The 25,358-nt window shown below is 41.2% G+C and overlaps 1 protein-coding gene across 1 annotated transcript; it reads right to left on the bottom strand.

Moving 5' to 3' along the window:
- Window positions 1–12,893: 12,893 nt before the first annotated feature.
- Window positions 12,894–14,680, bottom strand: rgs16 (regulator of G protein signaling 16). Its single transcript, XM_024004431.2, has 4 exons — window positions 14,569–14,680; window positions 14,145–14,290; window positions 13,590–13,756; window positions 12,894–13,427 (listed from the first exon to the last, which is right to left on the bottom strand). The coding sequence occupies exons 1-4, from the start codon at window positions 14,610–14,612 to the stop codon at window positions 13,227–13,229; spliced, it is 558 nt and encodes a 185-aa protein (XP_023860199.1). The 5' UTR covers window positions 14,613–14,680; the 3' UTR covers window positions 12,894–13,226.
- Window positions 14,681–25,358: the final 10,678 nt, after the last annotated feature.

A 25,358-nucleotide genomic window follows, 5' to 3' on the forward strand; every position in this document is an offset into this window, starting at 1 on the left:
ATTATCCTCTCAATATATTGTCTTGATTACCAGGACCTCTTGTGTAGAAATATGTCAAGCATTCCCTGGTATCAGAAATGAGCAGATTAGGCCTGATCGTTAMTTTTCTCAGTCCTATGTGAGTTAAATTGAAACATGGAGCAACATGCAAAGCATGCTGAGATTAATTTCGGAGAGCTAAACAACAACAAATAACCTGCTGCTTGTTTTGTGCAGTCTCCCAGAAAGCATCAGTCTGTTTCTTACTTCATATTCATCACTATGTTCCTCATCAAGGGTGCCTCTATTCAGAGGAAACAGAATGTTCTCAGGGGAGCGCAGAAGGGATTTCTCACGCAGGTACAGAGTGCAGAGGAGGGGAATAAAAGCAGAGAACGTGAAGGTGGAGGCTCTATCAGAGTGTTAGTTGATCTTAGAGAGGAGAGGCCAAGTCAAAGCTTTGCTGAGGTCACAGCAGTCCAGTCTCCTGCCACTCTTCATCTAACACAGAGCCCGTGGATTGAGATAAGGTTAGCCAACACGTTCAGGTTAACAAAAATTAAATACAAATTTTCTTGAATTAACTATAGACAATTTTTATAGAAGGTTTTTACATTTCTGATATTGTGAGTGGAACATATCTGTGATGAACAGGCACTCAGTAGGAAGTCATACATATTTGAGGATATTTTAGTATTTTCTTTGTCTTATGGTGAGTTGAATGAAATAACAGAGAAATGGCCTATGAGATGGTCTCTCTGTGATCCACAGAGGATAGAGCATCTAAACCCCATGGAGACCAAGGTCAGGGGATAGCACAGTTTTCCCTTTCCGTTAGGGACACGCAACAAAACATTTCCCACGCTTCGAGTGTAACATGCAGTTGCGTATCTCTCTTTTTCTCTTGCTCCTTCTCTCACACCCTCTCTCTCTATCCTCCCTAGTTGAGGTTAGATGTAACCAAATTGGATCTACATTTAACCTCAGAAGTATTTAAACTCAAGGGACATCAACGGACCCCCCCCCCCCCCCCCCCAAAAATCCCTCCCTAGCAGTTATTGGAAAATATGGACCCTCTCTCCCTCCCTCTCTCCATCTCCCCCAACATCTCTTTCTCATAACTTATGATAACATACTGTATGTCACCCTGCCAAAATATTATGGAAAGTACAGTATTTGTTGGGGGTTAGAGAGTGTTGGGAGGACGATGGCCTCAGAGCTTGGGATGTGAACAGGCAGACGTTTCAACCATGACCACAGGTGGAAGAGGACAAAATCAAATTTTATTGGTCACATACACATATTTAGCAGATGCTATTGCAGGTGTAGCGAAATGTTTGTAAACAACTGTAGCTTAGTCTGATAAGTTCCTAGCCCAGGTGTATTTATTTACTAGCCCTTAAATCATTTTACATTTACATTTAAGTCATTTAGCAGATAAATAAAATAAAAACATTTAAATGCTGGCTGGAAAGCATTCTTTTTTTGTACATTTTCCCCCCAGTCTATTAGGGGGGGAAACAGAACTGGGCTCAATGCTTCTGTTATATTTAGAAGCCTAGTACCCCCACTGGTGGTTCCCTCATAGAACTACCGCCTAAGTGCAGAACGACTGCCCCCTATCATTGAAGCCATGTAAGTTCAAGACCAACCGCTTACTGCAGGCGTTGCATTCAGAAAACAGGATCTCCCCATTATAGTGAATGAAAAAATGGCAATCTTTGTGTATATAAAAACATGTGTCCAACACAATCATGGTACCAATAATTGCTTCTACTACACCAGATGTATGTCCTTGAACCGATTATCTAAAAATCACACAGAAGAAGTTATGAGGATAATTGACTTGCCAATGGCAGCCTGCAGTACCCCGGTTGGCCTTCAACTGGAGTTATTCAATAAGAGGGGCAGCACTGAGCTAGCCTGGAATGTCACCTCCTGGAGTAGCTCAATCTGCACATTTTATGTCTCCATGAGAAGCCATCTTAACCAACTTCCTTTGGCTTCAATGCACTAGTGAGTCTTCACATAGGAATGAATGGTGTCACGTGATTGATGGCGTTGTCCATTCATATATACAGACTACAAGTTATTTCTCCCTCGCCCATTCAAATAAACATAGATTTATTTGACTAGTTTTACACCCATCTGCAGGAGAATGGTCAGCGTCTCCTGTTACCTGACCACCTTGAGTGACCAAAAATGAAGGAAAGCTTTGACTATGTCCAGACTATGTACAGTGAGCATAGCCTTGCTGTTGAGAGAGGCCGCTGTAGGCAGACCTGGCTCTCAAGAGAAGACAGGCAATGTGCACACTGCCCACAAAATACACAAATACAATTTTGATAAACTACCATATCTATTGGGTCGGCTATTCCCAAACTGGGGAATGCGCAATGCCATCAGGGGTACGCCAAATAAAAATGTGATTCACATTTTAAAACTGTCCATTTAGATTTTCCATCAGGGCTATACATTTGGGTGATGTTTTTTTTGCCAAAAATAAAATTAAACCATCTAGTGTTCAGCGAAATAACAACACAATGTCAAATACAGGTAGCCTAGTCAAATAATTAATTAATAAGACATAGTGGAGTGGTAACGCGCGCGCAGGCAGTTGCTCCCGACGCCAGTTGGGTACACTGCAGCATCCACTGAGAGGCTCTTGCTGCCAAGGGAATGCCTGACAGCTTGAAACACGTTTTGGACACCACAGTGAAAATGGTTAACTTTGTTAAAGCAAGGCCCCTGAACTCTCGTGTATTTTCTGCAATATGCAATGATATGGGCAGCGACCATGTAACGCTTTTACAATGGGCAATGGTTATCAATGGGCAAAGTTTTGACACGTATTTTTGAATTGAGAGACGAGCTTAGTTTTCTTTACTGACCATAATTTTCACTTGTCTGACTGCTTGCATGATGACGAGTTTCTCACACGACTGGCTTATCTGGGTGATGTTTTTTCTCTCCTGAATGATCTGAATCTAGGATTACAGGGACTCTCTACAACTATATTCACTGTGTGGGACACAATTGAGGCTATGATTAAGAAGTTGGCGCTCTTCTCTGTCTGCATTAATAAGGACAACACACAGGTCTTYCCATCATTGTATATATTTTGTGTGCAAATGAACTCAAGCTTACGTACAATGTCAAATGTGATATAGCGAAGCACCTGAGTGAGATGGGTGCGCAATTACGCAGGTACTTTCGAAATGGACGACCCAAACAACTGGATTCGTTATCCCTTTCATGCCCTGCCTCCAGTCCACTTACCAATATCTGAACAAGAGAGCCTCCTCTAAATTGCAACAAGCGGTTCTGTAAAAATTGAATTTAATCAAAAGCCGCTGCCAGATTTCTGGATAGGGCTGTGCTCAGAGTATCCTGCCTTGGCAAATTGTGCTGTTAAGACACTGATGGCCTTTGCAACCACTTACCTTTGTGAAAGTGGATTCTCGGCCCTCACTAGCATGAAAACTAAATACAGGCATAGACTGCTTGTAGAACATGATTTAAGACTGAGACTCTCTCCAATAACACTCAACATTGCAGAGGTATGTGCATCCTTTCAAGCACACCCTTCTCATTAACCTGTGGTGAGTTATTCACCATTTTTGATAAACAAATAAGGTTTTATATGTAAGATGGCTAAATAAAGAGCAAAATGATTGATTATAATTATATTATTATTTGTGCCCTGGTCCTATAAGTGCTCTTTGTCACTTTCTACGAGCCGGGTTGTGACAAAACCTCACACTCATTCTTATGTTTAATAAATGTATCGTATTGTGTGTGTGTGGCAGGCTTACAATGATGTCAAAAAATAACATTTGAGAGTGCTCTGAACCTGGTGCTAGAGGGGGTACGCAGCTGGAGGTTGAATGTTTGAAGCGGTACGGGACTATAAAATGTTTGGGAACCACTATATTGGGTGAAATACCACAGTGTGCGAACAGAGCAGCAAGATTTGTGATCTGTTGCCCCTAGAAAAGAGCAACTGGTGAAGAACAAACACCATTGTAAATACAACCCGTATTTATGTTTATTTATTTGCACATCGTTACAACACTGTACATAGCCATAATGACATTTTAAATGTCTCTATTCTTTTGAAACTTGTGTTTAATGTTTACTGTTCCTTTTTGAGTGTTTTATTTCACTTTTGTTTATTATCTGTTTTACTTGCTTTGGCAATGTAAACATGTTTCCCATGCCAATAAAGCCCTTTGAATTGAAAGGATGTTGTGCTGTATCAGTTTATTCCCACATGGTGGCAGTACTCTCCTGTGAATGTTATCCCAGTGGTCGACCTCATGCAGGGGGCTCTTGGTTACATACACTACACAACCAAAAGTATGTGTACACCTGCTCATCAGACATCTCATTCCAAATCATGGGCATTAATATGTAGTTGGTCACCCCCCTTTGTTGCTATAACAGCCTCCACTTTTCTGGGAAGGAATTCCACTAGATTTGGAACATTGCTGAGGAGACTTGCTTCAATTCAGCCACGAGCATTAGTGAGGTTGGGAATTGATGCTCGGCGATTAGGCCTGGCTCGCAGTCAGCATTCAAATTCATCCCAAAAGTGTTTGATGTGGTTAAGGTCAAGGYTGTGTGCAGGCCAGTCAAGTTCTTTCACACCGATCTCAACAAACCATTTCTGTATGGACCTCACTTTGTACACAGGGGCATTGTCATGCTGAAACAGGAAAGGGCCTTGACCAAACTGTTGCCACAAAGTTGGGAGCACAGAATCGTCTAGAATGTCATTGTATACTGTAGCGTTAAGATTTCACTTCACTGGAACTAAGGGGCCTATCCCGAACCATGAAAAAAAGCCACAGACCATTATTCCTCCTCCACCAAACTTTACAGTTAGCACTATTCATTGGGGCAGGTAGCGTTCTCCTGGCATCCTCCAAACCCAGATTTGTCAGTCGAACTGCCAGATGGTGAAGCGTGATTCGTCTTAGGCTTGTGTGCGGCTGCTCGGCCATGGAAACCCATTTCATGAAGCTCCCTACGAACAGTTATTGTGCTGACGTTGCTTCCAGAGGAAGTTTGGAACTCGGTAGTATTGGTATTTTTGTATTTATTATGGATCCCCATTAGCTGCCAAAGCAGCAGCTACTCTTCCTGGGGTCCAGCAAAATTAAGGCAATTGATACAATTTTAAAACATTACAATACATTCACAGATTTCACAACACACTGTGTTCCCTCAGGCCCCTACCCCACCACTACCACATATCTACAGTACTAATTCCATGTGTATGTCTCGTGCGTATGTTATCGTATGTGTGTGTGTGTGTGTATGCATGAGTCTGTGCCAATGTTTGTGTTGCTTCACAGTCCCCACTGTTCAATAAGGTGTTTTTTAATCGTTTTTTAAAATCAAATTTTACTGCTTGCGTCAGTTACTTGATGTGGAATAGAGTTCCATGTACTGTAGTCATGGCTCTATGTAGTACTGTGTGCCTCCCATAGTCTGTTCTGGACTTGGGGACTGTGAAGAGACCTCTTGTGGCATGTATTGTGGGGTGTGCATGGGTGTCCGAGCTGTGTGCAAGTAGTTTAGACAGACAGCTCGGTGCATTCAACATGTCAATACCTCTCATAAATAAAAGTAGTGATGAAGTCAATCTCTCCTCCATTTTGAGCCAGGAGAGATTGACATGCATATTATTAATATTAGCTCTTTGTGTACATCCAAGGGCCAGCCGTGCTGCCCTGTTCTGAGCCAATTGCAATTTTCCTAAGTCCTTTTTTGTGGCACCTGACCACACGACAGTAGTCAAGGTGCGACACAACTAGGGCCTGTAGGACCTGCCGTGTTGATAAGAAGGCAGAGCATCACCTTATTATAGACAGACTTCTCCCCATTTTAGCTACTACTGCATCAATATCTTTTGACCATGACAGTTTACAATCTAGTGTTACTCCAAGCAGTTTAGTCATCTCAACTTGCTCAAGTTCCACATTATTTAATAATAATAATACAAAAGCGAAAGAAAAGCAATGTTTCAGGGTTGTTAGACGTGAGAAAAATATCATAATCATGTTGTATTCTCTCCAAACATAATAGCATTGCAAGGTATTTAAAATTGTGTAATATGATTGGAAATGTCCATTACCAGACAAACAAAATCAGAGTCAACACATTTAGCCAATAGATATGTTTTCCCTTAAAATAAGCTAGAACCCAACCAACATTTCCATGTTGGGCCCATGAGGGAAACCCAACAGAGACCCAGAAAGTTTTGTCCACAGTATCCACATGTGGTTGCCATGTTGGACTATATGTGGATTCATTTTGGGCTTCTTGAGGGACTCCAGGGGACAAATGTGCTTTCACCCACAGGGGCCCCAAGTTAAGCCTACATGGGTTGAAGAAGGGTTTTAACATGTGGCCCCCAAATAGGATAACCACTTAGGACCCAAAAAGTTGTCCTCAGTATCCATGTTGGCCCCACATGTGGTTGCCATGCTGGGCTTTATGTGGGTTAATGTTGAGCTTCATAAGTTGCCCAAGTGGTTTATCCAAATGGGTTACGTTTTACTTAACTAGGCAAGTCAGTTAAAAACAAATTCTTATTTACAATGACAGCCTACCACGGCCAAACCCAGACAATGCCGGGCCAATTGTGTGCCGCCCTATGGGGCTCCCAATCACAGCCGGTTGTGATACAGCCTGGAATCAAACCAGGGTCTGTAGTGACGCCTCTAGCACTGAGATGCAGTGCCTTAGACCACTGCGCCACTCGGGAGCCCCAATGGGTGTGTAGTGAGACCTACAGTATATGGGCAATAGGTAGGCTGTGAATGTGATTTTCAATTGGGCTGCCCACCTGGGACCAACCTGGGTTTGTTCTCAGTCTCCACGTAGGCCCCAGATGCTGCTGCCCAAGCACGCTTTCTTAATAAGAGATGACTAAAGCAGTTCTTTGTAAAATATATAAATGTTTATTTATAGCACATGCTCAGATCAAATGCAATGCAGGAACTCTGAGTAAAGCGATAGCTCAATCAAAATTACAAAATGTACACATTGGTTTCCTCACCCTGTATACAATCCCAAAAATGTGCATGTCAGTAGTGAAGTTCTCAAGCTAGAGGACTTTCAGTACACCAGTGTTCCTCAATCCTGGTCCCAAGGGGTGCACATTTTAGTTTTTGCCCTTGCATTCACATGCCTTATTCAATTCAAAGGCTTGATGATGAGTTGCTTAGTGAAGGGAAGTGTGTGAGTGTTAGGGCAAAAAACATTAATGTGCACCACTTTGGGTCCCTAGGACCAGGATTGGGGAAACACTGCAGTACAAAGCAAGAAGTGTGATGCAAATCATATAGAACAATCATTTTGGTAATTTGCATCATCACACTTTTTGCCCTGTACTGAAAGTACTCTATCATGATTGCTAACATGCAACATTTTTGGTCATGTATTAAGAGTGGACTAATAAAATAGTACAATAGTTTTATGTTGCTGTTGTAAAACATCCCTTTCATAGCACCTACCACTCCATTCAGGAAAGCTGTCAAAAAACTTTTGCTCCATCGCCTCCACATTTATGATAGTATTCATAGGGAAATCCACCCCTCGAGCAGTGCTGCTGTTGGTGTATTACCAGTTAGGTCCTGACTCTTCTTCATCCATGTCTGAGTGTCTGCAGATCAGAAGTCTCCTCTGCCTTTTTAAGTTTGATCCAGGCCTGTTCATAGGTAGCTGTGAAAAGAAAACATTACCTATTTAAAGGTTACTGATCTAGTGCAACATTTCAGTCTTTATCTAAGAGCTCTAAATGGTCATCTTAGCTGGTACTGTAGCTAGTTGGGTTAACCTTTTGCCCAGACATGGATAAGCCCATGTGGGCTACATGTGCCCCTTTGGCTGCATTTACACAGGCAGCCCAATTCAGTTTGTTCTTTCCACTAATTGGTCTTTTGGCCAATCAGATCAGCTCTTTTGCCAATAATTGGGCAACAGATCTGAATTGGGCTCCCTGTGTAAACGCAGCCAAAATAACCCTTTACCACTTAGTTGCTTATGATTATATAATCTTAATATTTTTGACCATTGAGAATTCAGAATCAATTCCAAAATCAAATCTAATTTCAACTTTTGTAATCAGCCTGTTCTAACAAGCTGAGTTTAGCCAGCTCAATAATTTAACATTATATKTATTTTATTTTAGTTAGTGTAGGAGGCAAAGTTTCTCATTTCAGTTTTGGGTTCGTTTTATTCTTTATATTTTTTTACAAAAAATCCACAAAAAAATACTTCCGAGTCCTTAAATCGATTCCACAAAAAAAGGACTTGATTCCTTAAAAATAATAAATTCCCAACACATTATAGCATGTGAACTGTGAACAATTCATCAGCATTGTGCAACCAAAATGGCTGCTGCCATTTAATACAGTCCTGTAAAATTGTATTTGCCTTGGTACAAACATGGCTTGGACCGAGTCGGCCAACAGTAGATAAATACAGCGAGGGCCGTATAATTAGCTACTGAGAAATGTTCACTCACAAAGAACGACAAAATCAACTCCGAGTAGTTCAAACACGAGTTTTTCGTTTACTACTAATGCAAGCTTGTTCAGCAAGCAAACCATGTTAAAGTTTAAAGTTAGGTCCAATGTAAAACAAGCTAACTAACCAATTTTAACTAGATAATTAAACAAAGCCGGCTATAGCACAGATAGATGAGACAGATATTTCACTGGATGTATAAATGTGAGACATCCGGTTGGCGTTTCCTCTCACTACCAAATATGGAAGCCCTGTAGCCGGCAGTGGGAGAAGATTGAGCTAGATGGATTTTGGCAACATATTCTGCACATTTTCTCATAAATGAAACATTTGATCTCCATACAGTTTTCTGTTTCCAAAAATAGAATCTATAAGAAACAGAGTGCACTAAGTTTGGTAGACCTGACTTACCTAATTGTTTATAGAGATTACTTTGGTAAGGACGAGTGCACTAGATAGTGGGCGTTTTCCTAATGAACGTCATGCATATTCAGTAAGGCACAAATGGTCTTCATCCTCTTGGCGGTAGCTAGCTAGCTTGTCCCAAGTAGATATCTGGCTAGGTAATTCACAAAAAAATACGTACATTTATTTGCAAGTTTTCCCACTAATAGTAAGTTACTACTGTGAATCAGGTTTTTTTCACGATAGAAACATATCTCATCAACAAATACCTTGTTTACTGCCAAATGGAAGGGTGTTACATCCTTTTTCCAGTTTCCAACAGACGTTGAAATGTATGTAATAAACAATGAGAAGATGCATTTTGAGTAATTATTGCATGGTAAGTCACGCGTCATTGGCTGTGTAATCAGTAATGTGCTGTATCTATGACTACCCATCGAATCAATCGCCAAAGCAATGATCACTGATAGATAAAACATGCTAGCTACCAGTAATGAAACACATTTATAGCTGGGTTTATCACAACTAGCATGAGGCAGCATGGCTAGCTAACGTTAGTTTACCAATGTGCCCAGCCATATTACTAAGCTGTAATGAAACAGGGAGGAACCCATCTGACTGACTTCTGATAGACCAATAAACGCGACATTGAAAAACCCATCTCGACACTTGATCCCACCTACTCGGCTCACTTGCCTTCCATTGAAAACGACAGGATGTAGTCTATAGTTTGTGCGTGACTGACACAGCTATCTAGCTAACTCGACAACACACGTCAATTCGCTCAACAACAAGGCTAGCTAGCTAACTCAACAACAAGGTGACTCAGAGTGAAGTTGCTAGCTAGCCATTGTATTTCAGCCCGTCTTGGGTTAGCTAACGTTACCAAATAGCGTTAACTAGCAACCATGCCAAACATTAACTAGCTAATGATAGCCATAAAGATTCTACAGTCAGGCAGCAGCAGAAGATACAAAAAACGATTAGCTTACAACACTTACAAAAATATTACATTTAGTCAGTTCCACTTACCGGTCGAATAACAAGATTTCCACCTCTCGTTGTCTTGCCTGGACATCTCCAACGTTTAGCGCTTGAATTAGAAATTCCGTATTGTGCCCAATATTGTGTGCGTATGCGTCCCAGAGACAACCTCTGACCATATTCACGCCAGATAGCCCACTTTACAACCCATTTACAAATGGTAAAGGACCCATTTGGGACCTATGTTGCCCACATGGGTTTGCCTGTGTGTGACCAAACTGGTTAACCCGACTAGGTTCCAATCATAATTTCTGAAAAAATAACACCAGATGACTAAATTACAGCCCATTAAAATATATTTTTGAGGCCCATTTCTGGCCCAAAATATTAACCCAACTGGGTACCGGCTAAGATCATCATTAAACCTTTTACTGCATTGGGCTAAATCAGGGTCACACAGAGTGTTTATTTGTAGTCTTAAACAAGTCTACTTTGAAACAAAAATATACACCTCACACACATGGTTATGGTCTTAAAAAAGAAGTCACCTGTACCATGTCAGATATAGAGCTCAGTTTTTATATTTGTTACTTTTACCTTCAAGGTCAAACAACCATTATCTCTGGTTTGGAACATTGCTTTCCCAGTCAGAACATTGCCTGGTGCTCCACTAAAGGGAATTTACATCTGTGTGTCCATGCTGAAGAGGCTTCATCAAAATAGTCTGGAGTACCCCTCTTCAGCATCCCAAATGCATTGAACATCTCTCAGCATTTGCCTACAAACTAGCTTTATTGATACTCCTCGGCTGGGACTAATGGAAATTTTGTTCCAAATAAGATCAGATCTAATTTAAATAAAAATTCAGCAGCTCTGAGTTCCACCTGTGCTAGGTCCACTCCTCACTGATGACATTTAAATAACCATGACTTGGACACTTGTCATTAAGACATTGGCTGATTAAAAGACATCTTCAAAAGTACATTTTCTAAATCAGATAATTATTCTTATCACATTTGTAGTGGGTACTATGCAATATTGTGTAGTCTACCAACAAAGTCATTACTTGAATAGTTACCATGTACTTAGTTACATTGCATGTATTAGTGACAGAACTTTAAAAGTGTTAACTCAACATTATCTAAATGAAGTCATACAACTGGTTTTACATAATCTCACCAGGATTATGAACCATTGTGAATATGTTAGATGACTGACGTGGTTGTAGCAGCTGAGGAGTGTCAATAAAGCTAGTTCGGTAGGCATATGATATATGCTGAGAACTGTTCTGCCACAATGCTAGTTTGATTTATATCATTGGTTGCAAATATAGATGACTTGATCAAACAATAATAACTAACAAGGCTTTATGACTCTATATTACGTAGATGCTCTCACACTATCTCTCTTTTATTTCCTGTTTCCAAGAACTAGCTTCCAGTTCACACCATATGAAACAAAAGCTCAGATAGTCTACACAATGCACATACAATGCACAGTTATTAGCTGGCAGGAACATTTGGTGTTCCTGGTGATTTGGAATACATCCCAAAACGGTTGCCTTGGTGACCCAATTAGTGTAAAGTTAATATCACTGCCGATTGGTTTTAATGAAAATAATCACAGCCTCATAATAATCATAGTAATGATAGAGTATGAGCAAACATGTTCTATCATCATCCGGAGATGACCGTTGTATTGCATGTCTGATATCCTGTTACACTGAAATGGATGTTGTCTAGCTTCGTAAGSAGAGGCTGTGATCGGTATTATGAATAGTAAATATATAGAAAATGCATAGCTAAATTACATATTTTGTGCTACTTAGTTATTAACTACAGTATATAGTGAACATTTTATTAAATGGCACGTTGCCAGTGTTGTACTACGCAGGCATAATCATGTACTGATCACCACGGTTGGGTAGGTTACTTTATAAATGTAATCCGTTATAGCGACTACTGTAGTTACCTGTCCAAAATTGTAATCAGAACCATAACTTTTGGATTAGCCAAATTTAGTAACGTAATCTGATTACYTTCAGTTCCTTTTGGATTACTTTCCGTCTAAGAAGTATTAGAAGAAGACTAAAAGGATCCATCAAACACATTTGATGTGTCATCACAGTGATCTGAATTGTGGTCAGACTCGCTGAGGTGGAGCAAACTTAAACTTGTGCCTTTTGTAGGGTGGCAAGTAGCCTAGCGGTTAGAGCATTGGGCAAGTAACCGAAAAGTTGCTGGTTTGAATACCTGAGCCAACAATATTAAAAATCTGTTTATGTGCCCTTGAGCAAGGCACATAACCCTCATTTTCTCCAGGGGTGCAGTACAACCATGGCTGACCCTGTAAAACAACAACCTATGTGGTGTATGTGACAATAAAGCACAATTTATTTTCAATGCTGAATTGAATGTCATTGAGAAAACATAAAGGTGTTAATGTATTTTTTCCCGCATACGTTACCAGCAAAATGATCTGTAATATGATTACCATAATTTTGCTGGTAACGCAACTGATTAGTTACCGTTTGTTTGTAATCAGATTACTCCCCAACTGCTGATCACAACCTACTATTCAGTTACCTCATCAATATAGTGAACTGACTCAAAAGTGATATGTGAAGTGATATTAGAATAAAATATAAAAGAGAAATACACTGTTTTAATATTGTGGTTTTGTTTTTTATTCAAATAACAGTAAAAAACATCACAAATCAGATAACAGTAGAAATATATTGCACAGTTTTTCATCATTTGTTGGTCTTGTCAAACAAAATATTTAACACAGAGACAACAGAACAGAGTAGAAACAAATCAATAGAATAAATACTCAGTTCCCATAAGCATTAAAAAAACATGTAGAAAACATGCCTAGTCATGAACACAGTGTTAGACATTGATGCAGTAGACTGGGACACTGTAACAGTGTGTCTTTGATTGCAAATGTCCAACTTGTCAATGCAAATTGTCAATGCATCTTTTATCACCCTTCATTCAGCCCACTCTGTGTCTCTGTACATTCACTGATGATAGTCGACATCATGTGTTGATATTGCCATCACAGTTCTTGTTCAAGTTTCAACTTCCGTCCTCATGGGGTATCACTTTTCTCTTTCTCTCCTTCAGAGCTTTATGGTGATTGACTCTCATCATCTTTCAGAGTAGCTGGCACCAGAACCTCTGGTTCATGACGAGACATTCGTCCATCTGTACAATTCCCGTCTTGAGGCTTCACGCACGGTCAATGCTCAAGGGCGATGCATTCCTTTTCTATTTAACATTTTAGACGACCACAGTAGGTCCTTTATTACTAATTCACGCCTTCTTGGAGATGGATGTGCACTTGGCACGGAGCTGGCTGATCAGGTCTTTGTAAGCCGGGGAACGAAGGAAGCGAGGGTAGCAGTCCTTGGCCATGAGAAGGTAGATCCTATGCTGGGCCATGTCGAAACAGGATGTAGATGGATCTTTCAGGTTGGCCCTGGTGATGTCACGAGTCTCATGGTCAATGTTCACCTGGAGAGAGAGAATGGAGAGAGGGAGGTTAGTCATCTGCTGCAGTCTGAATGAAGGTTTTTTAATATCACTTTTGAGTTATAATTAAGATTATTGAACGTGGGATGCTATGGAAATTCCAGAGGTCAGGGAGAGTAAAGTAAGCTGTTGAGGGATGCATACCTCTCGGGGTGCGTCGGTGCAGATGAACTCATCGTAGATTCTCTGGGCTTTCACCGCCAGCTTGGCAGCAGACTTAGTGCTCCTGAAGTCCTCACAGGCAACGTAGAACGCAATGTTCTCCTCACTGAACTCTGACACCAGGAAAGCTGTAAAGGCCATCAGTCCATCTGATAGAGAGAGAGAGATTCATATTGGTACAGTGCAATAACAATGATGCTGTGCAGTGGGCTATCCTAGCATCTGTGTCCTTGCATTATCTGCTGTGTTTGTCTGGACACATGTATGCATGTGTCTATATCTTGTGGTATAGCCACCAGCACAGTGCCAGCACGTGTGTTCTAATCTACAGTAGCGGCTGTGTGATGTGGTGAGGATCAAGTCTTCTCTTATCTTCGTAATTAGCAAGCTCCCAGTAATACTGGGGCTAAAATCTGGGGCTAAAATTGGACAAAATGTCCCACTCTAATCTTAAACGATTATTTATGTTGGAACTAGGCTAATCGTGTATATGTTTTCATGTGTTTTTGCAGTGTCTTCAGAGTAAGGTTTACTTACGTTTATTGGACAACAGCTTTTCGAAAGACTCTTTCCACCTCATGCATTGTTCCAGAGTAGGTCTAGTTTTGCCTATTTTGCAGCTTGCTAGACTCCAGTCGGGTTTTTGCAGAAAGCTGCCCAGCTTTGCTTTTAGTTCCTTGGCCCTAGAGAGAGAGAATAACATCATAGGTTAGATAAATACTCCACAAGTCCTTGAATTGTGTCCTTGTTCAGCACAATATTTTGCTACAAAATAGTCACAAAAAAATCTAGACACGTTACCGCGCTACAAGGTCTAAATTTAGAATCTACCAAAACCGCCTTCACTTTCACCATTACAGAAGCTACAACACCCAATAATTATCCCCTTTAATCCTCTAATCCAAATGCCAGAGACAGCAACAGTAAACCTGTGGATGGTAAAAAAAATGGTTCTATATACCTTTCCAGGCAGGTGGTAGGCAGTAATGCTAGTCCTTTGCACATAGTTGCTGTGGATGGTAGAGAGCGATAGCAAGATAGGTAGATGTGTAGCAGCTGAACTGATATCAACAGAGTGTGTCTGCAGTGAGGGAGAAGAGAGCTTTTATCCTCCAGCCTGCGACTCATCATCAGCCTGCTCAGCCAATGACACGGCCTGAGGACTCTGCGTGTGTGTGTGTGTGTGTGTGAGAGAGAGAGAGATATAGGGAGAGAGAGATAGGGAAGGAGGAAAAGGAATAGGAAGGAAGGAGAGAGAGAACGAGAGAGGGATAGAGAGGAGAGAGGGGGCGAGAGATGGAGGGAGGGTGAAGCTGGGAAATGACCGTGTGACCTAATGATAAAAGCTTCTGATATTTTTTTATATATATTTTTCGACATCCCTGAAATCACACATGTCCTTCATGTTGTTTGTTTTCTTTCTGCTCCCTGAAAACATGTTATTGTCTAATTGGACAAAATTAATCTCCCACTTACATGGGCCAGTGGGTATTTGTGTGTGTGTGTGTCCATTTCAGGGTGTGTGTGCATCCATTCACGTGTGTGCGTGCATGTGTTCAGTTCATGTGTGTATGTGTAACAGTATAATTTTAAACCGTCCCCTCGCCCCGACACGGGCGCGAACCAGGGACCCTCTGCCACACATCAACAACGGTCGCCCACGAACATCGTTACCCATCGCTCCACAAAGGCCGCGGCTCTTGCAGAGCAAGGGGAAACCCTACTTAAGTCTCAGAGCAAGTGACGTAACTGATTGAAATGCTAGTACGCGTACCCGCTAACTAGCTAGCCATTTCACATCCGTTACACTCACCCCCCTTTCAACCTCATCCTTTTCCGCAGCAACCAGTGATCCGGGTCAACAGCATCAATGTAACAGTATAACTTTAAACCGTCCCCTCGCCCCGACCCGGGCGCGAACCAGGGACCTTCTGCACACATCAACAACGGTCGCCCACGAAGCATCGTTACCCATCGAAAGCCGCGGCCCTTGCAGAGCAAGGGGAAACCCTACTTAAGTCTCAGAGCAAGTGACGTAACTGATTGAAACGCTACTAGCGCGTACCCGCTAACTAGCTAGCCATTTCACATCCGTTACACTCACCCCCTTTCAACCTCCTCCTTTTCCACAGCTACCAGTGATCCGGGTCAACAGCATCAATGTAACAGTATAACTTTAGTACGTCCCCTCGCCCCGACCTCGGGGGCGAACCAGGGACCCTCTGCACACATCAACAACGGTCGCCCACGAAGCATCGTTACCCATCGCTCCACCAAGGCGCGGGCTCTTGCAGAGCAAGGGGAAACCCTACTTAAGTCTCAGAGCAAGTGACGTAACTGATTGAAATGCTAGTAGCGCGTACCCGCTAACTAGCTAGCCATTTCACATCCGTTACATATGTGTGGCAGTGCTTACTAACCATAAGGAAGAGGTGCCAACATGTGCACTGTTATATCCGCCACCTGTTGGATGTCAGCACAATTATTATGCTCTTCCTTTGTCTGCTGTATTTTTGTTAACCTTGACTGGGCAAAGTCTGGGGCTGCTGTTTTGTCTGCTGTTAGTGATCACTGCTTGGACACAAACACCCAGGAGATAACAGGGGAGATAAGATGAGAATACAGTAATAATACTACATCTTACAATGGTAGGAATTACCCCTCAACAAAGATGATCTCATAGATATAAAAAGTCCAGGGCCTGTTTCAGGGAAGGAAATGTGGTTTGATTATTATGTAAAGTTTAATTCTCATTACAACATTCGATTGGATATACTGTACCAGTAAAAAGTTTGGACACACCTACTCATTCCAGGGTTTTTCTTAATTTTCACTATTTTCTACATTGTAGAATATAGTGAAGACATCTAAACTATGAAATAACACACATGGAATCATGTAGTAACCACAAAAGTGTTAAACAAATCAAAATATATTTTATATTTGAGATTCTTGAAAGTAGTCACCCTTTGCCTTGATGACAGCTTAGCACACTTTTGGAGTCAACATGGGCCAGCATCCCTGTGGAATGCTTTAAATACCTTGTAGAGTCCATGCCCTGACGAATTGAGGCTGTTCTGAGGGCAAAAGGGAGTTCAACTCAATATTAGGAAGGTGCTCTTGATGTTTTGTAAACTGAGTGTACAGTATATACAAACAGTAATAATGCAAACACATACTACAATGAAACAGAAATACCTTGTTTTGAGCCCTTTTTCAATCAACTCAGGTGAAAAGAGTTCAGAAACATTCAAACCAAACAACATCTCTACAAAGCATCTCTGCCTTCATAGTTGCTTGTAGACACGCTTAGAAAAAAAGGTGCTAAGTAGAACTATATACGGTTCTTCTGTTTGTTCCTATAGTAGAAGCCTTTTTGGTGCTAGGTAGAACCCTTTCGGGAGGAATTTCGGGAGGGATTTCAGGAGGGGGGGTGGGGGGGATCTTTACTAAGCATACCATGGATCATTTTGCTATTTGATTTTTAAATTTTTGGACCCCTGTAGGTATCAATTTTTCTTACTTTCTTATTTGATTAAACATTTAATTTGGCCTTACTGCTATTAGCCCATAGAAACACATTGAATAACATATTTAGACATGGCAAACAGATAGTCAAAAAATAGATCAGAAAGAACTTTGTGTGGAAGTGTCTCTCCTATATCTGAGCGATATAAGTCAGGAAACAGACTGAGAAGTTTTGGCATGGATCCTCAGATCCTCAAAAGGTTCTACAGCTGAACCATCGAGAGCATCCTGACTGGTTGCATCACTGCCTGGTATGGCAACTGCTCGGCCTCCGACCGCAATGCACTACAGAGGGTAGTGCGTACGGCCCAGTACATCTCTAGGGCCAAGCTTCCTGCCATCCAGGACCTCTATATCAGGTGGTGTCAGAGGAAGGCCCTAAAAATTGTCAAAGACTCCAGCTACCCTAGTCATAGACTGTTCTCTCTGCTACCGCACGGCAAGCGGTACCGGAGCACCAAGTCAAGGTCCAAAAAGCTTCTTAACAGCTTCTACCCCGAAGCCATAAGACTCCTGAACAGCTAATCAAAGGGCTACCCAGACCCCTCTTTTACGCTGCTGCTACTCTCTGTTTATAATCTATGCATAGTCACTTTAACTCTACCTACATGTACTGTACATATTACCTCAATTACCTCAACTAACCAGGTGCCCCAGCACATTGGCTCTGTACCGGTAACCCCTGTATATAGCCTCGCTTGTTATTTTACTGCTGCTTTTGAAATTATTATTTCAATTTTTTCCAAAAAATAAGTGTTAACTTCTTAAAGCATTGTTGGTTAAGGGCTTGTAAGTAAGAATTTCACTGTAAGGTCTACTACTGTCACACCCTGACCGTAGAGAGCTTTTTATGTCTCTATTTTGGTTTGGTCAGGGTGTGATTTGGGTGGGTAGTCTATGTTCATTTTATATGTTTTGTATTTCTTTATGTTTGGCCGGGTGTGGTTCTCAATCAGAGGCAGCTGTCTATCGTTGTCTCTGATTGAGAACCATACTTAGTAAGCTTTTTCCCACATGGTTTTTGTGGGTAGTTGGTTTATGTTTTTGTGTCTTCACCAGACAGAACTGTTTTGTGTTACATTTTGTTATTTTGTCTCAGTGTTCAGTTTTTTAAAATAAATAATCATGAACAATTCCCACGCTGCGCTTTGGTCCACACCTTCTTCAACAGACGATCGTTACAACTACACCTGTTGTATTCGGTGCATGTGACAAATAACATTTGACTTGATGTGTATATAATTCGACCCATGTTTAACCCCTTTTTTGGGGCACTAAACTACTTCCATATAATATAATTCCATAAATTGTTTTAACTGGTACTGTGCCACCTTGTGAGGCTTGTGGGTGTCTTAGAGCAAAACAACCAACATGTATTGTATGTGTTCATCTTCTCATCTTTCCATAGAGGGGACATATTCGTTTGTAGCGGTTTGGAGCTACAGACATTTCCGTGAGAAGACCAATTTTCGGGACATCTCCTGCTCTTCCACCTTCCACTGCAGATGCAGAAGGCCGACATCGGCGAATGTGGTGGATTGAGATGCAGCCCATGCAAAAACAGATATCTCTAGCTACCTCTTAGATGTAAGGTCCCCTTTTTAGGGGACCTGTGTGGTTCTGGTACTGGTTCCGACCGGCCAACATTTTTGCTTATAAATTGATCTGTGGATAATCTGTGGATTATAAATTGATCTGTAGATTGAAATGGCTTTCATTTAGCGATAGCCCCTGGTTCCTACAGACTAGTAGTCTTTTTTTCTGAGCCTGTGTGACATAGGATGTGAAATCTGAAACCACTTGAAGCTGGCATGTCCCTCCTACCATTTCGTTTGCTCTTCCAACTGTCCAACTCCTGACTGAACCCTACAACACAGCCACTGACAAAGCACATGACTGCAATCGTTACATCGTAGCAAGAGAGTGTGGTTTCATCAGGATAGCACATTCATAGATCAATTTATAGCCATTAATCAAAAATAATTAGTAGATTGTAAATAAAAAAGACGGAAGACGAGTTCCTAATGAGTTCAGGAAGCCAAGCTAGAGCTCTGTGAGACGTTCACAGCGATGGGGGCAGACATTTTGATCAAGACAGAGCTTTAGAAAATATGCATATTTTTTCTAACTAAACATAAAATATGTATTTTACAATTATAAGGATGGTGAAATCTTATAGTCGTTTTATAATTTGATTATGCTAAATTTAGAAAGTGACTGCACCTCAGCAATTTATTTAAACATTTTTTTTACCAGAAAGGTGACATTTTAACCTTTCTTTGAATATGCAGTATTGCTAGTTATTGTTTATAGCCCTCTCATAATAAATTATTACTTTTGGGGATTACATTTTCGAGTACATTTAGTTACATTTAACTAGTTTTAAACCGATGGATATAGATGTTTTTTAAAATTATTATTCTAATTAGATTTCCGCATTGACTTTAGGGGGTTTAAACACTAATGCTCAGGTACTATTTAAAAGAAAGTAAAAATATATAATAAAAAAGCTTCAGAAGGGTTCTAAGTAGAACCTTTTTGCCTTCCAAAAATCATCAATGAACCCTTTCTTCCAAAAATGGTTCTTAGGATTTTAAAGGTTCTAGGTAGAACCCTTTGCCTTACAAAGAACACTACTCTTCCAAAAAGGGTTCTTCAGATGAAAATCGTTCTTGGTAGAACCCTATCCCTCCGCAAAGAACCCTTTTGGAAACACCTTTTTCTAGGAGTATCATCATAACATCGTCAGATAGATGCATAATTTGTATAACCCATCCTTCTTATACAATCGTAGAGAAAATAAACATTTGACTGTGCAATACACAAACATAATGACTGCACAATGCACAAATGCCATTTTTTATTGCTGCATTAATCAAGGTTAGTTTGCATTGATGAGGATGATTCACCTGCATCATCAGTGTATGGCTCATAAAATAGACCATGGGGACTGTATGGGTATACCACGGGGAACATTCTGGTAAAAGACCATTCAATTTAATATGAGGGAATAAAAGGTCTCTCCGGTTCCTAGAAAGGCCTGGGAGAACCTGTCCACACACAGAAACACACAGACACACAGTTATTATTGTGATGTCATCACACACAAAGGCCTGTTTGTTCTAACATCGGAGAATGAAGGAGGGAAGAAGAGTCTGGAAGGAAATAATATTGTGTTTGTTGTGTAAGGTGTGGGAATTACAAAAGGAACTGTCCGGAAGCTGTGAAGAAGCTGTCCTTGAGGTCTCACGCTGTCTTCCCTAAGGTTGGGGTTGCCTGGGTGATGTAAGCTAGGGTACTTTCTTCTATTCTTTACTTGGGAGCTATTTGCTCAAGGAGGAGGTGTGGAGGGAGGACATAGCCCTCTGTATTTTCTTTCCTTATCTCTCTTTCTATCTGTCTTGTGCACCCTCTCAGACTTATTTTTGTTCCAGGTAAATGTGCCACTCAAGATTTAATTGGCAATTTAATTGACACTGAAACATCACACTAGGAGAAACTACCAGACAGTAAGAGTTATTCTTTCCCCCACAATGCATCTCCTCCTGTAACATACTCTACATACAAACCTACAGCTCTGGCATATACACAAGTAATTCAAGATGTATGCTAAGATGATGGTTTCTTTATAGAGGTGAAGATCAGTTATTGGAAGGCAAACCATATAAGGGATGCTTTACTCAGGTCTAGTAGCAGTTCGTAAGTAGCCTTTCAGTCTTTGGTTTGGATTCTGAAAATTTCCACAAGCAACTGATACTCTGCAACAGTTAGATGCTCAATATAACACACTCACAAAGATCTGATTTGTTAGAAGATCCCCTGATAAGGACCTATTCTATTATACAGCACCCCAACCCTGCAGACAAGCAGAGTAGACAAGATATGACTCAAAGATATACGTTCACAAAACAGACAGTCATTAAGAAGGACTGTCACACATAATTTCATGCCTCCAAAGGGAAATAGTAATTGAAAGCATCTTTCTTCTTTTATTAATTCTGTTCTGGTCTTCCATGGAATGTGCTTGATAATCTCCTGACTTAGCCTCTCTGAACAGGTTTGCTGGCGTTTTGTAGTTTTCCTGTGTAGCAGCTGAGGGTGTTATTCTGCACCAAATAACCATCTGTTTACCTAACTGTATATGTTCATCAATGCATTAATAATTTTTTATCATCMTGAAGTTTTTTGACACCGCAAAGCCGAACAACACTGCATAAAACCTGAATTGACATTTCAGTTCAGGGCGGAATACAGTATCACAAACGTTTTATCTGTGGTAATTATTCTTCTCTCCTTGTGTGACACCATGAGGGGTAGCCGTTGAGGACAAGTACCTTACACTGCCTCTCCGTACCTTCTTAGTCACATTTGGTCTCAGACCACCTAACCTCACCTTATTTAGGTGCTAGTTATCATCACTCTACATTACGCAGCCCGTAGGTATTACAACATATTCTACCTTACCTACCCCTGGGTTTCATAATTCTACATTACCTAGCCCCTTGGTATAATTACTCTACCTTATGTAGCCTCTAGGTATCATCAGTCTACCTTATGTAGCCCCTAGGTATCATCAGTCTACATTATGTAGCTCCTAGGTATCATCAGTCTACCTTATGTAGCCTCTAGGTATCATCAGTCTACATTATGTAGCTCCTAGGTATCATCAGTCTACTTTATGTAGCTCCTAGGTATCATTACTCTACATTATGTAGCCCCTAGGTATCGTCAGTCTACATTATGTAGCCCAGTTGGGATAATCAYTCTACCTTATGTAGCCACTAAGTATCATCACTCTGCCTTATGTAGCCTCAAGGTATCATCAGTCTACCTTATGTACCCCCTTGGTATAATCTACCTCATCTCATGTAGCCCCTAGGTATCCTCACTCTACCTTATGTAGCCCCTTAGGTATCATCACTCTGCCTTATGTAGCCCCTAGGTATCATCACTCTACCTTATGTAGCCCCTAGGTATCATCACTCTGCCTTATGTAGCCCCTAGGTATCATCACTCAACCTTATGTAGCCCCTTAGGTATCATCACTCTGCCTTATGTAGCCCCTAGGTATCATCACTCTACCTTATGAAGCCCCAAGGTATMATCACTCTACCTTATGTAGCCCCTAGGTATCATCACTCTACCTTATGTAGTCCCTTGGTATAATCACTCTACCTTATGTAGCCCCTAGGTATCATCACTCTACCTTATGTAGTCCCTTGGTATAATCACTCTACCTTATGAAGCCCCAAGGTATAATCACTCTACCTTATGTAGTCCCTTGGTATAATCACTCAACCTTATGTAGCCTCTAGGTATTATACACCACATATTATTATTACCTTACACAGCCCCTACATAAAGTATCTCACTCTACCTTAACTAGCCCCTTGGTATCATAATTCACTCCAATGTAGTTCCTTCTCATTCTCATTCCTTCTGTAGTTCCATCTCATTCTATCATAGCCTTTCCCAGATCTCCCACTAAGCCTCATATGACAGCTCCATTTGGATCCAGCTGGGAGGGATGCTATAGTTATTAGGTATTTGTTGTTAGAGGCTCAGAGATTATGCATTCAGCTTTAAAGATGTCCTGCTTTCCACTGCTCTTTCAGGAAACAGGAGAGCAGTCTGAGACCAATTGGGCGGTCGAGACAAATTGTTTGGTCACTGCTAGCTCATTCTGGGTCGCAGCTGAAGACAAGGCTGGAACGTTAAAGCATTTTCTGGTTTATTGGGTCATGAAAAAATTATAAAGGCTTTTTGGACACAAATGGGGAGTGCTTTCATGATGTCTAATGTACTTAATGTGTTTGTTAAAGTCGAACCCCATTCAATATATATATTTTTCTTAAATTCAAAGTAAAGTTTTTGCTAGCAACATAGGAGAGTTTAGCTCCTTCTCCCTTGGACAACATATTTTTCTTTATGTGGCTCCAAAGGGGCCTCCACTACACAAACATCAATAATTGATTGCATTGATGTAAACCAATCAGCATTGATCACCAAGAGTACTTTCTGTCTCTTCTCGATCAAGTGTACTTTCTGTCCTCGCATGGCCATTTAAAAAAACAACAACTGTTATTCACCTCAGCTAGCAACAGAAACAGTTCAGTGTTTCCATCTTAACACAGATGTAACAAAATCCACAGGCATAATTTTATATAATAGTCTGTCTCTCTGTATCCTGCAAAACCATGGTTTCCCTAGCAACTTGTGTGAATTGCCCAGTGGTGTGGTGACTGTTCTGAAGGCCAGCAGCATGCACCATAAAGCCTGTGAAATCTGGTAAATAAGAAGTGTGTGTGGGGATATATGTGTATGTTTGTGTGTGTGTGTGTGTGTGTGTGTGTGTGTGTGTGTGTGTGTGTGTGTGTGTGTGTGTGTGTGTGTGTGTGTGTGTGTGTGTGTGTGTGTGTGTGTGTGTGTGTGAGTGTGTGTGTGTGAGAGAGAGTATGCGGGTGTGAGTGTGTGTGTGTTCGGGGGTGTGTGTGTGTGTGTGTGTGTGTGTGTGTGTGTGTGTGTGTGTGTGTGTGTGTGTGTGTGTGTGTGTGTGTGTGTGTGTGTGTGTGTGTGATTGTGTGAGTGAGTGAGTGTCCTGGAATATGGTTCACTTCAGTTCAATGCCACCGGAAAGGCCCACAATGGTTCCCGGCAGCACAGACAATTTGTTTATGTTTGTTCGTTTTTGAGGCCTTCTAGTCAACAGCAAGCAAAGGGATGGCTTGGTTAATATCATTGATGCAGAATGATGATAGGAAAAAGACAAATTGCAATTCTCAAGGTAATTGATGAATGCAGCCAGCTGAAGGAATCATTGAGAAAACAGAAGGCTGCTGAGGGAATGACTGCTCATAATAATGGTTGGAATGGAGTGAATGGAATGGTATCCAAAACATGGTAACCACGTTTGATTTGTTTGATACCGTTCTATTTATCCTGTTCCTTACTATCAGGCTGTCCTCCCCAATTAAGGTGTGACCAGCCGCCAGTGCTTGAGACACATGGGAAGTTGCACCTCCATGAACCCAAAGTTGACGGAGTGTGTTCAGCTACTATTGCTATAGAGATGCCGGACATGCTCTATGGCTCTGGGGTACATAATGTCAGTTCAAAACCTCTATAATTGCAACGTCCATGAGTAGACAAAGATAATCTATGCAGTTTTTTTTGTGTAAACGTATGAAAGGCATCATTGGTATGCGTATGCTTCTTGTATGCAACAAGTATTGGTGGCTCTAGTGTTAATAAAATCAAATATATGAATGCTGTGAAATCACAACCCACTGTAATTCCAAACTTCTACAGCTGCACCATTGAGAGCATCCTTAACGGTTGCATCACCACCTGGTATGGCAACTGCTCAGCATCTGACCGTAAGGCGCTACAGAGCGTAGTGTGTACGGCCCAGTACATCACTGGGGCCAAGCTTCCTGCCATCCAGGACCTATATACTAGAAGGTGTCAGAGGAAAGCCCAAAAAATTGTCAAAGACACCAGTCACCCTAGTCATAGACTGTTCTCTCTGCTACTGCTAGGACCAAAACGCTCCTTAACAGCTTCTACCCCCAAGCCATAATCCTGCTGAACAATTAATCAAATTGCCACCCAGACTATTTACATTGACCCCCATTTGTTTTTACACTGCTGCTACTCGCTGTTTATTATCTATGCATAGTCACTTCACCCTACCTACATGTACAAATTACCTCAACTAACGTGTACCCCCGAACATTGACTCGGTACCGATAGCCCCTGTATATAGCCTCGTTATTGTTATTTTATTGTGTTACTTTTAAAAATTATTTGGTAAATATTTTCTTAACTCTTTCTTGAACTGCACTGTTGGTTAAGGGCTTGTAAGTAACCATTTCACGGTAAGGTCTAAACCTGTTGTATTCGGCGCATGTGACAAATAAAGTTTGATTTGATTTTAATTTGATTTGAAACTAGTTTTCAATCAAATGCCATGCGATTAGTATCGGTTGATATTACATGTGGTGAGTTTGGGAGCCTTAGGTTGCTCATCTGTCTGACAGTTCCCAAGTGAAGAGGGGAAGAGCGAAAGGGATGAGGTGGAGGAGGGTTTAGCCCCGAGCCAACAGATGCTGCCCAGGCCTCGTTACACAATATTCACTGTACGACTCCACTGGGACAGGCAATCTAACCTCTCCCTATTGGCTCACCATGATTTGAGGGCCCGCTTCAATCAAACACACTTTG

Source organism: Salvelinus sp. IW2-2015, linkage group LG16, assembly GCF_002910315.2.
Source record: "Salvelinus sp. IW2-2015 linkage group LG16, ASM291031v2, whole genome shotgun sequence".
NCBI lineage: Eukaryota > Metazoa > Chordata > Actinopteri > Salmoniformes > Salmonidae > Salvelinus > Salvelinus sp. IW2-2015.